Here is a 13,670-nt window from a genome sequence, read left to right as displayed (position 1 = left end):
ACTATATTATTTCCACAGTATAGAAAAATATATATATTTTAAGAACGAGGATTCTGCATCTACACTTAAAAATAATTATTTTAAGGACGAGGATTCTGCATCTACAGTTCAAAAGAGAAGAAGAAGAAAAAACAAATCCCTGAGAGTTGTGAGTGACACTCTCGTGCACAAGGAAATCGAGAAGGAGATCGAAACCAAATGCGTGCGACGTTGCCCAGCGAATCCAAAGACCGGGGCACCGATCCGTCCCGGTCACCGCTCATTCCAGCGACGGAGAAAAAGCCCGCCGGAGCATCGGCATCGGAGAAGCTATGCATCGACGAGATGCTGCAGAAGTACTGCGGCGAGTTCGGGCGGTGGCAGCTGAAGCACTTCATCTTAACGAGTCTGGCGTGGGCGTTGGAGGCGTTCCACACGATGGTTATCATATTCGCGGACCGCGAGCCGGAGTGGCAGTGCCTCGACGGCGCGGCCGGGTCGGGATGCGACCCGGCCGCGAAGAACGTGTGCCGGTTCGAACCGGGCTCGTGGAAGTGGGTCGGGGACTCCACGGTGGCGGAGTGGGGGCTTTTTTGCGGTGACAAGTTTAAGGTTGGACTGGTTCAGGCCGTATTCTTCGGCGGCTGCATGATCGGTTAGTTTTCTCTCTCTGTTTTACTGTTTCTCTCCGACTCAAATAATAATAATAATAATAATAATAATTACAATTACAGTTTTAATAAATATAGTAAATAGTACGTGGACTAACAATCTAAATTATTTTATACATTCATCTAATTGATAATTGATATGTTACATGTATATTAGCTGACAAAAAAATGTTGTGTAAGATAAGTTTTTTAACTTTAATAATAATAAGTACTTTTAAATATCATTTATGAAAGTGTTAATTCTTTAATTTGTTTCACTTGTTAATTCTTTAATTGGATTGAAAGATCAGATATCTTGAATCCCGCTTCAAACCGAAATATTACATATTTGTATTTTACCATAACAAAAAATATATTCAAAATTTTATATAAGAATGAATTTTAAATATTTTAATATTTATAGTGATAAAAAACATATTTTAATCATAAACAAAAAAAGTTTTAAAAAGAGGTCATCAACAAACAAAGAGAGTGAGCATGGGAGGTTTAACTTAATTTGTTAAGTACAATGTGACTGTTGTAAATTTTTTAATATTATTTTTTATTTTTACGAATGAAAAAAGTGAAGAAATAATTGGGACTTCTATATATTTAAGTGGTTATATATATATATATATATATATATATATATATATATATATATATATATATATATATATATATATATATATATATATTTGAGATAATAAAAATATAGATAATTAGAAACATATAGTAATTTTCTCTTATTGTTATCTCTTTACAAAAAAATTATTGTATAATCTAGAATCACAGCATGTTTATACTCTCGGATAGTTATCGTATGACATGTATCCATCTGATCTGAAGCCTTTCTCTATGACATGTATCCATCTGGTCTAGAATCTTATGTTTGTCTTTTGTTTTTAATTTTCTGTTTTTTTTTTTCTTTTATTTTTATTGATAAAAAATTACATGTGTCCAAATTTTATTAATTATAATTGTCATAAATTGAAAAACTTAATTACACAATACGTGGAGATTGATAACTATGAACACTTGCTTATCCCTGACCATACAACACCTTATTTTTGCTTTACATTTTTTTTGTTCTTTTTTTGTCTCAGATATTTTCTTTCTATGTGGTTATCTCTTACTGTTATCTACCAAAAATTGCCGTGGCCTTCCAATCCCTAGATAGGAAAAATTATTAATTAGTTAGTCCGACCAATCTTTATTAGAGTTTTATAGTTTAAGGAAAGAAAACTTAATAATGTATATATTAGTAACAACTATGATATTCTCAAATCTCTTAATAATTTCTCCCTAAATACAGTCTAATTAAAAATACAAAGTAACGTACTTACAAACTCATGTAAGGAAGAGCTACAAAAGCAACAAAGGGCCATATAGCCAGCTCCGGCGGCTGCACGAGCCACGACAAGCTGTTCAAATATAATGTAAGAATAGAGACAAAATGAGAGATATGTGATACACATATAAACAACAATTTGCAGAACATCTTTTTCTATTTAGTTTATTTATGTTCATCACATAATTTGTTAGATGTCAAATTTCTTTCTTTTCTTTCTTTCTCTCCTTTAGTGGTCTACAATATGAGAAACTCAAACAGCAATGTACTGGCTAGATATAGTCTTAGTTCTTGATAATGTAATGTAACATGTTTCTTACATAAACAACGTTCTTTGCATGAGATCTAGAAACTGGACTTAAATGTATGTTTTAGGATAATACTTATTGGCACGAGACAAAACACTATGAATCACAATCTATTTGCTGTGTTTTCTAATTTCCGTTCCATTCTCTTTTTATTTGGCCATTTTGTTGTGTTTTAATTTTAAACTGACCGGAGTGCATCACTTAATTTTTCATTTTCTACTGAGTTTGAGAAAAATAATAACAGTACTATAACAAATATAAATAATTGATTATTCTTACTCAAAATTCACTCACTCATGACATTACAACAAACAATGATTTTTCAATACCTTATTTTTTTTTTCAAACACTTAATTAATTAGCATTCATCTATGATTTATATATCTGATCTCTCTTATATATAGTATTTCGGCTGTGGAAAATTAACTTTTGTAGCCACAATTTCAGGTGCTGGAATATTCGGTCACCTCTCAGACTCATTTCTCGGAAGAAAAGGGTCACTCACAGTGGTCTGTGCCCTAAACACCGTATTTGGAACCCTAACGGCCTTTTCTCCCAGCTACTCCTTCTATGTCCTCTTCCGCCTCCTCACCGGCTGCAGCACCGGTGGCGTCGGCCTCTGCGCCTTCGTCCTCGCCACCGAGCCGGTGGGCCCCAAAATGCGCGGTACGGTCGGCATGTCCACCTTCTACTTCTTCTCCTCCGGCATTGCCCTCCTCTCCGCCATCGCCTACATCTTCCCCGCATGGCGCAATCTCTACATAGTCTCCTCCCTCTCCTCCCTCGTCTTCCTCGTCTTCGTCCTCCCCTTCGTCTCGGAGTCCCCGAGATGGTACCTCGTACGAGGAAGAAAATCGGAGGCCATGAAAATCATGTCCACCATCGCCACCTCCAATGGTAACCACCTTCCACAAGGTGTTATTCTCACCATGGACAACCAAGAACCATTATCCTTACCATTATCACCATCATCATTATCATATCATGTGTCAGTGACAACAACCACTGACACGTGCATGAAAGAACAACATTTATTTAAAGATATTAATCCCTTAAATAAACTTCAGTTATCATGTCAGGTGGCAATGACGGGATCTTTACTTGACGTGATCCGCACGCCAATGACACGTGCCCGATTAGTCCTCGCTGTTGTTATCAACTTCTTATGCTCCGTTGTGTACTATGGATTAAGCCTCAACGTGGTGAACCTCGAGACCAACCTCTACCTCACGGTGATCCTCAACGCTGTCGCGGAGATGCCGGCGTTTATGATAACGGCGATGTTACTCGACCGGTGGGGGAGGAAGCCGTTAACCATAGGAACCTTATGGTTCAGCGGTGCATTTTGCTTTGCGGGGAGCTTGGTGAACAACGTTGGGGTGTGGAAAGGTGTGAGAGTGGTGTGTGGGATTTTGGGGATTTTTGGGATGGCGGGGACTTATAATTTGTTGTTTATTTACACGGCGGAGCTGTTCCCGACGGTGGTGAGGAACGCCGCGCTCGGCTGCGCCACGCAGGCGGCGCAGATGGGTGCCATACTGGCGCCGCTGGTTGTCGTTTTGGGTGGGTCGTTGCCGTTTTTGGTGTTCGCTTTGTGCGGAATAGTTGGGGGCGTTTTCGCGTTTTATCTGCCAGAGACCCTGAACCAACCTCTCTATGATACGTTAACTGGAATGGAGGCCAAGGAAAATACTGCTATCTCAACCAAAGTATGATGGTTCTTTATTCTTATTTTTACGTTTAATTAACTATTAAGTCTTTATAATCTTTAAATTTATCATTTTTAACCTTAGTTAAAAAGTGAATTTTTTAATTTTAAAATTTAATAAATAAATTTTAGTCTTTAAAATTTATATTTTAATTCTAAAAAGTTTGTCATTAAATTTTTTTAACTCCTAACGACAAAAACTTTTTAAAAATTAAAATATAAATTTTACATACTAAAAAATTCACTTATTAACTATAATAATTATAAGAAATAAGTTTGAAAATTATATATAAAGACTAAATAGATAATTAAATCTTATTTTTATTTTCAATTTTGTTTGTTAAATTTGGCACGGTGACTTTTTGTTTTGTTTTACAATATAAATAATTGCGTGTTATTACAATTTTGTCAGTTGGAATATATGTATCTGTCTATCTTTTAGTTGATTATTGTAATATTCATTTTCATTATTCTTTAAATGTTAATGCAATTTATTCCCAAGCAAAGAAGATTGTTAAGTGTTAAGGACTTTAATCCTATAATTACTATTTTGGGGTTAATTTATTCAATATATATAATTCAGATTGGAAATTACATGATGAATTCCTAATTAAAAAATATTGCTCTTTATTGTAATCGTCAATTTTTGCATATATATATTTAAATAGAATGAAAAGATCATCTTTATTTATAAATTGTTAACTGTGTATATTTAAATCACTAAATAAATGAGTTCAAGAATTAAGCATATGTAAAATAAAAAATTAAGCATATGCAACAAGTTTATGTTCTTTTAAAACTAAGATAACATATATATGCACGATGCTTGTGAATAAGTACGAAATAAATTATTTCAATTAAATTGGTCATATTTTAAATTTTTTAAAATATATATCAACCAAACCCTTTTAAAAATAAATAAAGAAAAAATAATCAAATTAGTGCATTTTCAAATTAATTATATATCTATTTGATAATTATGTTGGACCCTCACTAATTTAAACCAATTGAGTTTAGTGAGGATAAAACTCTTCAAATCATTTTTTATCAAATAGTGAGGGTTAGGTTTTTTTATTATTATCATGTTATCGATAAGAAGTATATATTAATTTTGTCAATAATTAATTTTCGTTAAAAAATTTAACTGGTCACATTTTAGTGAAATTCTCTCCTTTCAATTACTTTTTTTCATTTATAAGGCTCAAACATAAAATTTTATTATAAAAAATCGAATTAAAAATGACTCAGACCAATAAACATATTGATGGTTAAGGGTTTATTTAAAAGGATATATAAAACTCTTAAATCAGTGAGTTATAAAGTAGTCTATGGTTGGGACTTAAGGGTTTTAAATCTTATATAAGAAAAAAAAAATAAACTTTTAGCTTAAACTAATAAGCAAGAATCAGCTAGCACCAATACAATGTGAGTACACATAATATATATATATATATATATATATATAAAACAATACAAATTGAGACATGCATAGATTAACAAGACTAACAAGTATTTACACCTTTTTAGTTGACATTAATATATCATCGAGCGAGACTTGAATGGTCGAGTAGGTTGTGAACTTATATATATAGTACCCAAAAGGCAATTAACCTATACTTAGCTTGCATGCCTATCGATGATCATAGACCGATTATGATCATCTATTTGGTCTACCATGTATAAGATTTTGTAAACTTAAAAAAGTTCAAGATTTTGTAAACTTAAAAAGTTTAGTTAAAAGTAAGTATAATGTAATTTAATTTATGTTTAGAATTTTTTACGTTCAATAAAAAAGCAAGGGATGACCAGTTTTGGAGTAAACCTCACTTAGTATAAATATCACATTAACCTCAACCTGAAAAACAATTTGTCAGGTGCGACCTTTTAATAAGAGTGAAACTCAACTTAGACGCTCAAATGTAAAACCAAACACACCAACACCCTTAGTGTGTTTTCTATCATCAACAAGATAGATTGAAAAAGAAAAAAAAAATTAAGGCTTAGAGAAAGAAAATATGATACTTAAAAGGAAAAAAACAATCAGGCGGTATAACAAATTAATCAACTCTATAATCGTAAGCTGAATTTTAATATATGATTTTAACCAAAAATAATTAATATACGACTATATTATTTGCATTGCCATTTCCATACATCATATTTACTTTTTATTCAGGAAATTAAAGTTGGAGGGAACATATAGGAATGTGTAAATTTTATTATGTATTATCTAAAAAGTAATGTGAAAATGAAAACAGCGTAACTTTTGTGTGCAGATATTATTATTCATCAAATGAATAGGGGTTCATAATCTGAACTATTTCTTTTATTTAAAGAAACTGGACTTTACATTAATGGGCTTGTTTTCGGGTGCATGTTTGGATCTTACATTTTGGATTAGTGTTAGTGAATTGTTATTCTCACCTCTTTTCAATTTACATAGCCGTAGTTTTTGTATATATTTTTTTTAAAATAACTCTAATCTCTTTCACCCTCACCCGGCCTCCTTCTCAATCTCTCCCCTTCCATAAAAAAGAAAACAAAATAGCAATAAAATGCAAACAGGAAAGATGATGAGATCTACGATTTTGGATTTATTTATTAAGGATCTCCCTTTTCAGTCTTTGGTTCTCTTTCAGTACCCAACAAGTGTAATTCATCCAGATGAGATTTTGAATCCACAACATGAGAGGAGAGAGAGGGCAAGAAACAATGGCAATCGTGGGAAGGGTTTGGGGCACTACGAGGAAGAGAAAATCACTACTGAATCGTGGTAACTGACAGAATGATGAATACTAAAATTAGATGGCAGAAAAGGCATGGGTATGTAACACAAAACAGGAACAAGGAGGATGTTGGGGACACATGATTGAAGTTTAAGAAAATAATATGGAGTGGCTAAGTCACAACATGGTAGCAATTGTCTTGGACATTATTAAACAATGTCTTAATGTTCAATAATTGTTCTTTATGGAAGGGCTCAAAACGTACTGTATATACAGACAAGGTGTCTGGGAGATAACTTAATGCTCTTAATTAACACTAAAGAAAGATGATGAAAGATTAAATATCTTAATTTTAAAATAGAAAAATTAAAGTTTGACAAAAATAAAAAGATCTAAATTATACTTTAGCTTATAAAAACTTTAAACATCAATCTTTTTATAATGTAGGAAGCATTTTGCTAACATTTCTCTTAAAATTTCGTTATCAAGGAAGCGAAAAAAAAGGTTAGGAAGAATATGTATTCATTTATAAACAATGGAGTGATAAAAAAAAAGGCTACAGTTGCATTCACAATGCAAAATGACACTTGTACAGTGCTTTTTTTTTAACCCCAATTCAAGTAGTACGTATATATACACATTTGCTATTATAAATTCAAGTCTAATGTTTAGACTTTAGAACATAAATGGCGTCGGAGAGAATGTTGGTATCATCGTCGGCATGGAAGGTGCTGACCTGCAAATTAGAGCAAAAATAAAGTTGATATGTTAGTGACTTTTCCAAGAAATTCAACATTCAAAATAAATTTAAAATAAATAAAAAAAGATATTCAAATATTTCATATAAGCATCAATTATTGTTAACTATTTTTTAATTTTTGTCTTATAAAACATTTATATTAATTTAGTCGTTTATATTAGTTTACAATTTTTATAATTTTTCATTATTTTATTACTTAAAATATTATATAATATTAAAATATAAAATCAATTCAACCATAATTCAACTACGGTTATATCACTAAACTTTAAAACAATAACTTCATCAGTTTAATCATGAATCTAATTTTAAAAATATTGCTCAATTGCTACGAATTTAGCTCATTATGTGTGGAAAATTCAGAAAAGAATATATAAAAATAATCAGTTAATGATTAAACTTGTAATAAAGTATATACGTATGCACAGCAAATTACTTATATAGTTAAAGTTTTAACCATATATTAACTAATTTCTTAATTAGTGACCATCTTTTACACTATTCTTCAAATCAAATATATCCCTTACATTATTTTTTTTTACGATCATCCCTTACATAATTGATTAGAAGGCAAGTACCACAAGTGTATTGCGAAATACGAATGGCTATGATATGACAAGTGAAAACTCAAGTCAAGAACCAAGTATATCTCAATAAGCATTTTTTTTAAAAAGGCTTCTCAATATGCATGCTACATATGTAAAGCACCGAAGTATAAATCAATAGTTATTTAAAAAGATAATACCACCAGAGCATCGCAAAATACGAATGGCCATGATATGACTTGGTGAAAACTCAAGACAAGAACCAATTAAGTATCTCTCATGCGTAAAGCACTGTGGTATAAATTAATAGTCATGTTGTAAATTTGAATACATGGAACTTTATAACGAGTATAAATCTACACTTTGAATAAGTTAAATAAATATAAATATTATAATATGTATAGTTTCGAATTATCTAAAATAAACATATTACCACAACCTCAATGCATCATAATGAATTCGAGTTCAAGCATCCAATTCGGGTTCATAAATTAAAAGTTTCATTTATTTTTTACTCCTTTTTTCCCTTTCCCTCACTTGTGTACTTGTTCGTTTGACGAAGCATCCAATCGGTGTCTGATTTTTTTCTAAACTCAAAAACATTTTCTTTTCAAAGAGCTATTTAACTGCCGTGCAAGGTATGTGCTTTCTTTAAATTTGGAAACATAAGCACCCTCCTGACTCCTGAGACAGTTGACTAATAATAAGATTATGCTTGGATAACATTTTTAATAAATATTTAAGAAATAAAAAAATCAGTAATTAAATTTCTTTTATAAATTAAAAATTAATTTATGCATTTAAATTTTTAGAGAAATTAAAGAAAACCAAACTTTCCAAATGACAAACCAGAATCTAAAGAAAATTTTTTCTTGTGATCTATGAATGGAGGTCTATTCAATCTTTCATCAATTACCCTCTATAACCGATAATACTCTCTAATCATGTCGCGTCAAATCAAATAAGGAAATTTGCAAATCTTAACGTGTCAAATTGTCGACAATTTATAGAAATCGGTATCTATATGGTTTTTCTTTTTACTTCATCTATATGTAATCTTATAAATAGGGAGATTTAGCAAATCCTTAAATTAATTAACCTGTGCTGTATATTGACTTTTAAATTGCACAAAACCACAAGTTATTAAGGGATTGGACTTTGGCGTGGAATTTGGGTAAATATAAACAGTTGAAACTTTGCTATCAATATCAATATCAATTGAATGCATAAAATAAACATAACGTGAATCCGCAATCAATATTAATATCTTGAATGCATAAAATAAACATAACGTGAATCCGCAATCAATATTAATATCTTGAATGCATAAAATAAATATAACGTGAAATTACAATGTTATTAAAAAAATCATATATTTTCAATAGATAAGTCAACTGCATATAATGTATATCTCTAGAGAAGAAAAAGGGTAGGGTACCTACTTCTAAATTTCAATTTTTAAACCGGCTAATGTTTAGTGCTAACATAGCAGCCACTGGCCCACAAATAATATCTCTAAAATAATTCATTCTTAATTTTCATTTTCATAAAAAGTTCACTCACTCACACAAAATAGTTAATGAAACGTAACGTCAGTTATAATTGCTCAATTTTTCTATCTATATACGAGATACGAACCTGATTCTTCAATTTAGAAGTCCTTCAATAAGTCAAATTTATATATATATATATAAAATCCTTCATTCCTTCTATTTAAAAACGAGTTTAATTCTTATACAGTGATAACTTAGAATTATTTTAAATTTTAAATTATTTTAAGATAATTATTTTAAAAATTAAAAAATTATCATGATAAATTGAAAAGTTATAATCAAATGATTATATAAAAGTTTTTACACTATTAATATATAATTATTTTTTCTCTATTTTTTTTTTCTAATTTTATCCTTTTAACATATATATTTGGTAAGATTAAAAAATGATAAAGTTTATGAACTTAATGACTATGCACTTATCAAAAATTATCATTTGTACAAATTTTAATATATTTATTATAAAGATTAATAAATTTAACTTAATAGTAATGTATTATTTTACATGATGGTTTAATTATAAATTATTATTAATTCTTGATTTGACTTTTATTAACAAACTTGACATAATAGTAATGGTAACGAAGAAATAAAACTATTTTGGACTGTGATGTGATGTATAGTTTTTTGTTATCGCTAATACAACTTATTTTTTCAAAATTCTATGTTGAAAATTATTTTTTATTTTCGTTAAAAATTAAAGTCCTTTACTATTTTCTTAAACCGTAGGGGTGGTATTTGTAATAATCCGCTAAATTAAACCGCGAAAAACAGTTATTCACTGACCCGTAATAAGCGTTGCTGAAACTCCGGTGCCGAACCTTGGCAGTTCCGCCACCACCGGCGCTCCTCTTCTTCGCGTCCCTTCCAGCGGAGGCCACCTCACCTTTCCGGGGACTCTCTCTATCCCTCAGCGCCGGCGCCGGCGGCGTAACATCCTCCGAGATTGACCCCAGCGACGGCCTCCACTCCGCCGAGCCCATCCTCATCTTCTTACGGGAGGGCACAACGGCGACGGCCGTCGCCGGAACCAGTGACCTCTCTTCCTCCTTCGCTGGAACCACTGGCTCCGGCGAACGCTGCGTCGGCAGGCCGCAACAAGACACGAACTCGAAGAAAAACCTCATCTCGCTTCTTTTTTTCTTTTTCTTTCCTTTATTTATTTTTTTTAGTGGAAAATGAAAAGAAAAAGAAAAAAAGAAAACGGAGGAATTTGGAAACGGCTAGAGAGAGGTTCTGCGTTTGAAGGAGAAAATGGAGGGAATGAAATCCATTTGTTATATTAAAATTGTAGGAAAAAAAAAAGAGGGTTAGTTTTTGGTTCTTCGTTTGTGAATAACCGAGTTTTGCTTTGTGACAATCAGAGACCCCAATTTTATAGCGAGAGATACGCCACGCTATAAGCTATTCTCCATCAATCATTTGTCGTTATCTGTTTCTCGTTAACACTTTGCCACTATCGTTTCATCTTTATTACAATTCATGCCCTTGAGAACCTTAATTCATTTATTTTTGGATGTGATTAAGTTTGTTTAGTTATAAAAAAAATACTAACTTGATTTATTTTAGTAATGTTTGTTTGGTGTAAGTGAAATAGCGTGGAAGAGTAAGGAAGGAGAGAGGAAAGAGTACAAAGGCAAAGGAGTTTTGTTTTGTTGGTTAATTTTGAAAATCGAGATAATCCTGGATAAATCTGAAGTATAAACACTTTCAGATTGAATCAAATTTCGGGGTTCAACCAAAATTGTTCAATCGGATAAAATCAGAAGATTATAATTCAAGAATTTTGTTTTGGTCTTGTATGTTTTTCACATGTTATGCTTTCTGAACCAGGATGATTATTTATAATCAAAGAACAGGTGGTCTTTGGCGGTTGAATGAAGTTATGGAAATTTTATCCTTTAAAATAAAACGGTTGGCGGTTGATGGAAGTTTATCTTTTTAAAAAAAAAACTTTCTTTTCTTGAAAAATAACTTCCATGTAACTTCCAAAATTTGACTTCCATGTAACTTCCAAAATTTGCCTAAACCGAACATCTCGTTATTACATTAAAACAAGCGTGCACTCTTATTTTAACATAATAAAGAGATCAATTACACTAAAATGTCCAACAAACCTCCCCCATTTTAGTGTAATTACCGATCAAATCACCAAAGTCATAACATACCACAAACTACTGCATAGATGAAATATCGTGACGATTGAATTTCATCTTAGCAAATTACACGTTTCAAATATTCGAATATCAGGGTGTCACTAAGGATTGAACCCTTTCTATTCATAATGAATACATGAAGATAATCTGCACAATAGTTTATAACATTACTCTTGCTCGACACTAGTTTACTAGCTTGTGTCCCTATCCTTCATAAGCATATCAAAGCCAAGTCCCAGCTTCTTGAAGCGGCTAAACTTCATGCTTATATAGGTAGTCCTTTTCTTTTTTTTTTTGCACCTGCAAATGCAATTTTTCAAAAGAACCATTGATAAGTTATACTTCAACCTCTTTAACTTACAGAACCGAACACATTCCTTTTGGGATACTTTCGATGATGTGTTCCAATCTCTACATGTTAAGCTTTCCACATTGAATTCAACACCTAATGTCATATTAGATGGGAATTGGGTATCTTAACATAAGAGATTTTAGATGGACTTTAATCCTAATCCCACAGCCGACCTTTTCACGAGATCTCTACTTAACCCTTTGGTTAAATGATCGGCCAAATTATGCTAAGTTCTCACAGCCCTACATCCCCAAATTTTGAGATAACTCAAATTTGGTGTCTTTTTGTGCCAAAGTTCATATGGGGTAACCTTATTCCTTTTGTTAGGAATTCGGTTCAACAAGTAACAGGCTGCCAACATAGCCTCACCCCAAAATCCTTCACTTAAACCCGAATAGGATAACATGGAATTCACCATTTCTTTCAAGGTTCTATTCTTCCTTTCGGCTACATCATTATGTTGTGGTGTATAGGGAGCTGTAGTTTGATGTATTATTCCAGTAGATTGAAAATAAACTGGATCATAATACTCACCTCCCCTATCCGTACGAAGAGTTTTGATTAGCCCATTTTGATGAAGTTCTACCTCTTTCTTATAAATTTTAAATTTATCAAGAGTTTCATCTTTTGTATTTAATAAATATACATAACAATACCTTGATGCATCATCAATAAAAGTAACAAGATATTTTTTATGACCTAATGATGGAGTAGCATGCAAATCACACAAATCACTATGAATAAGGTCTGAGACTTTAGTCTCACTTTTAACATCCTTAAAAGGTTTCCTAGTGATCTTGGTCAACAAGAAAGTTTTGCATTTTTCAATGTTCATATCAAAAGGAGGAATCATACTTGTTTTTGACATATCTTTTAATCTTTTGTAATGAACATGTCCTAATCTAGCATGCCAAATTTCTGATTTTGTCATATTAGTTATAGAACTACACGAGGCCATACAAACAGATTCATGAACAAAAGGAACATCAATGTTTAATTTAAACATTCCATTACAACGATAACCAAATCCAACAAACGAACCATGTCTTGACAAGATGTACTTGTCACTTTCAAGTACTTGCTTGAAACCACAATTATTTAAAACCATACCAGACAATAAGTTCTTACGAATACCAGGTACAAATAAGACATTATCCAAATACAAACTTTTTCCGGAAGTAAAAACTAAATTCACACAACTTAATCCTAGGATTGGTTCAGTTGCAACATTGCCCATCTTCACAATAGAACCATCATCGATTGGTCTAAATTCCTTGAACCAACGACGATCTTTGCACACATGGCTTGTTGCTCCCGAATCAAACCACCAAGCAACATCATCATCCTGCACATATAATGCATCAGATATTAGTGATACATAATTTGAATTCGTATTCGAATTAAAATTATTCACTACAATCTGACCTTGTTGCTTTTCAGGATCATTAGACCCACTTGGACCAGCCTTGTTCTTTCCTTTGAACACCTAGCAATCCCTCTTTAAATGACCAGGTTTCCCACACTTCCAACATGACAATTTTGTTTGTTTGTTTGGACCTTTGTTCTTATTTCCTTGAAATTT

At 31.9% G+C, this 13,670-nt stretch overlaps 2 protein-coding genes across 2 annotated transcripts; one reads left to right on the top strand and one right to left on the bottom strand.

Annotated features, from left to right (window-relative positions):
* The first annotated feature begins 84 nt into the window (after positions 1–84).
* On the top strand, positions 85–4,093 carry LOC100814182 (organic cation/carnitine transporter 4). Its single transcript, XM_006582165.4, has 2 exons — positions 85–634; positions 2,736–4,093. Exons 1-2 carry the CDS (start codon positions 199–201, stop codon positions 4,001–4,003), a joined length of 1,704 nt encoding a protein of 567 aa, XP_006582228.1. The 5' UTR covers positions 85–198; the 3' UTR covers positions 4,004–4,093.
* Positions 4,094–7,227: 3,134 nt separating this feature from the next.
* Positions 7,228–10,956, bottom strand: LOC100785133 (uncharacterized). Its single transcript, XM_003527260.5, has 2 exons — positions 10,367–10,956; positions 7,228–7,458 (listed from the first exon to the last, which is right to left on the bottom strand). Exons 1-2 carry the CDS (start codon positions 10,705–10,707, stop codon positions 7,398–7,400), a joined length of 402 nt encoding a protein of 133 aa, XP_003527308.1. The 5' UTR covers positions 10,708–10,956; the 3' UTR covers positions 7,228–7,397.
* Between the last annotated feature and the right edge of the window lie 2,714 nt (positions 10,957–13,670).

This window comes from Glycine max, chromosome 6, assembly GCF_000004515.6.
Source record: "Glycine max cultivar Williams 82 chromosome 6, Glycine_max_v4.0, whole genome shotgun sequence".
Lineage (NCBI taxonomy): Eukaryota > Viridiplantae > Streptophyta > Magnoliopsida > Fabales > Fabaceae > Glycine > Glycine max.
This window is presented reverse-complemented; position numbering and strand designations above follow the sequence as displayed.

Bases quoted from the DNA above. Each gene is read 5' to 3' on its own strand.
- LOC100814182 (XM_006582165.4), top strand. From the start codon at position 199: ATGCGTGCGACGTTGCCCAGCGAATCCAAAGACCGGGGCACCGATCCG. The intron at 635-2,735 runs GTTAGTTTTCTC...CCACAATTTCAG, and splicing joins CTTCGGCGGCTGCATGATCG to GTGCTGGAATATTCGGTCAC.
- LOC100785133 (XM_003527260.5), bottom strand. From the start codon at position 10,707: ATGAGGTTTTTCTTCGAGTTCGTGTCTTGTTGCGGCCTGCCGACGCAG. The intron at 7,459-10,366 runs GTCAGTGAATAA...TCTAATTTGCAG, and splicing joins TTCAGCAACGCTTATTACGG to GTCAGCACCTTCCATGCCGA.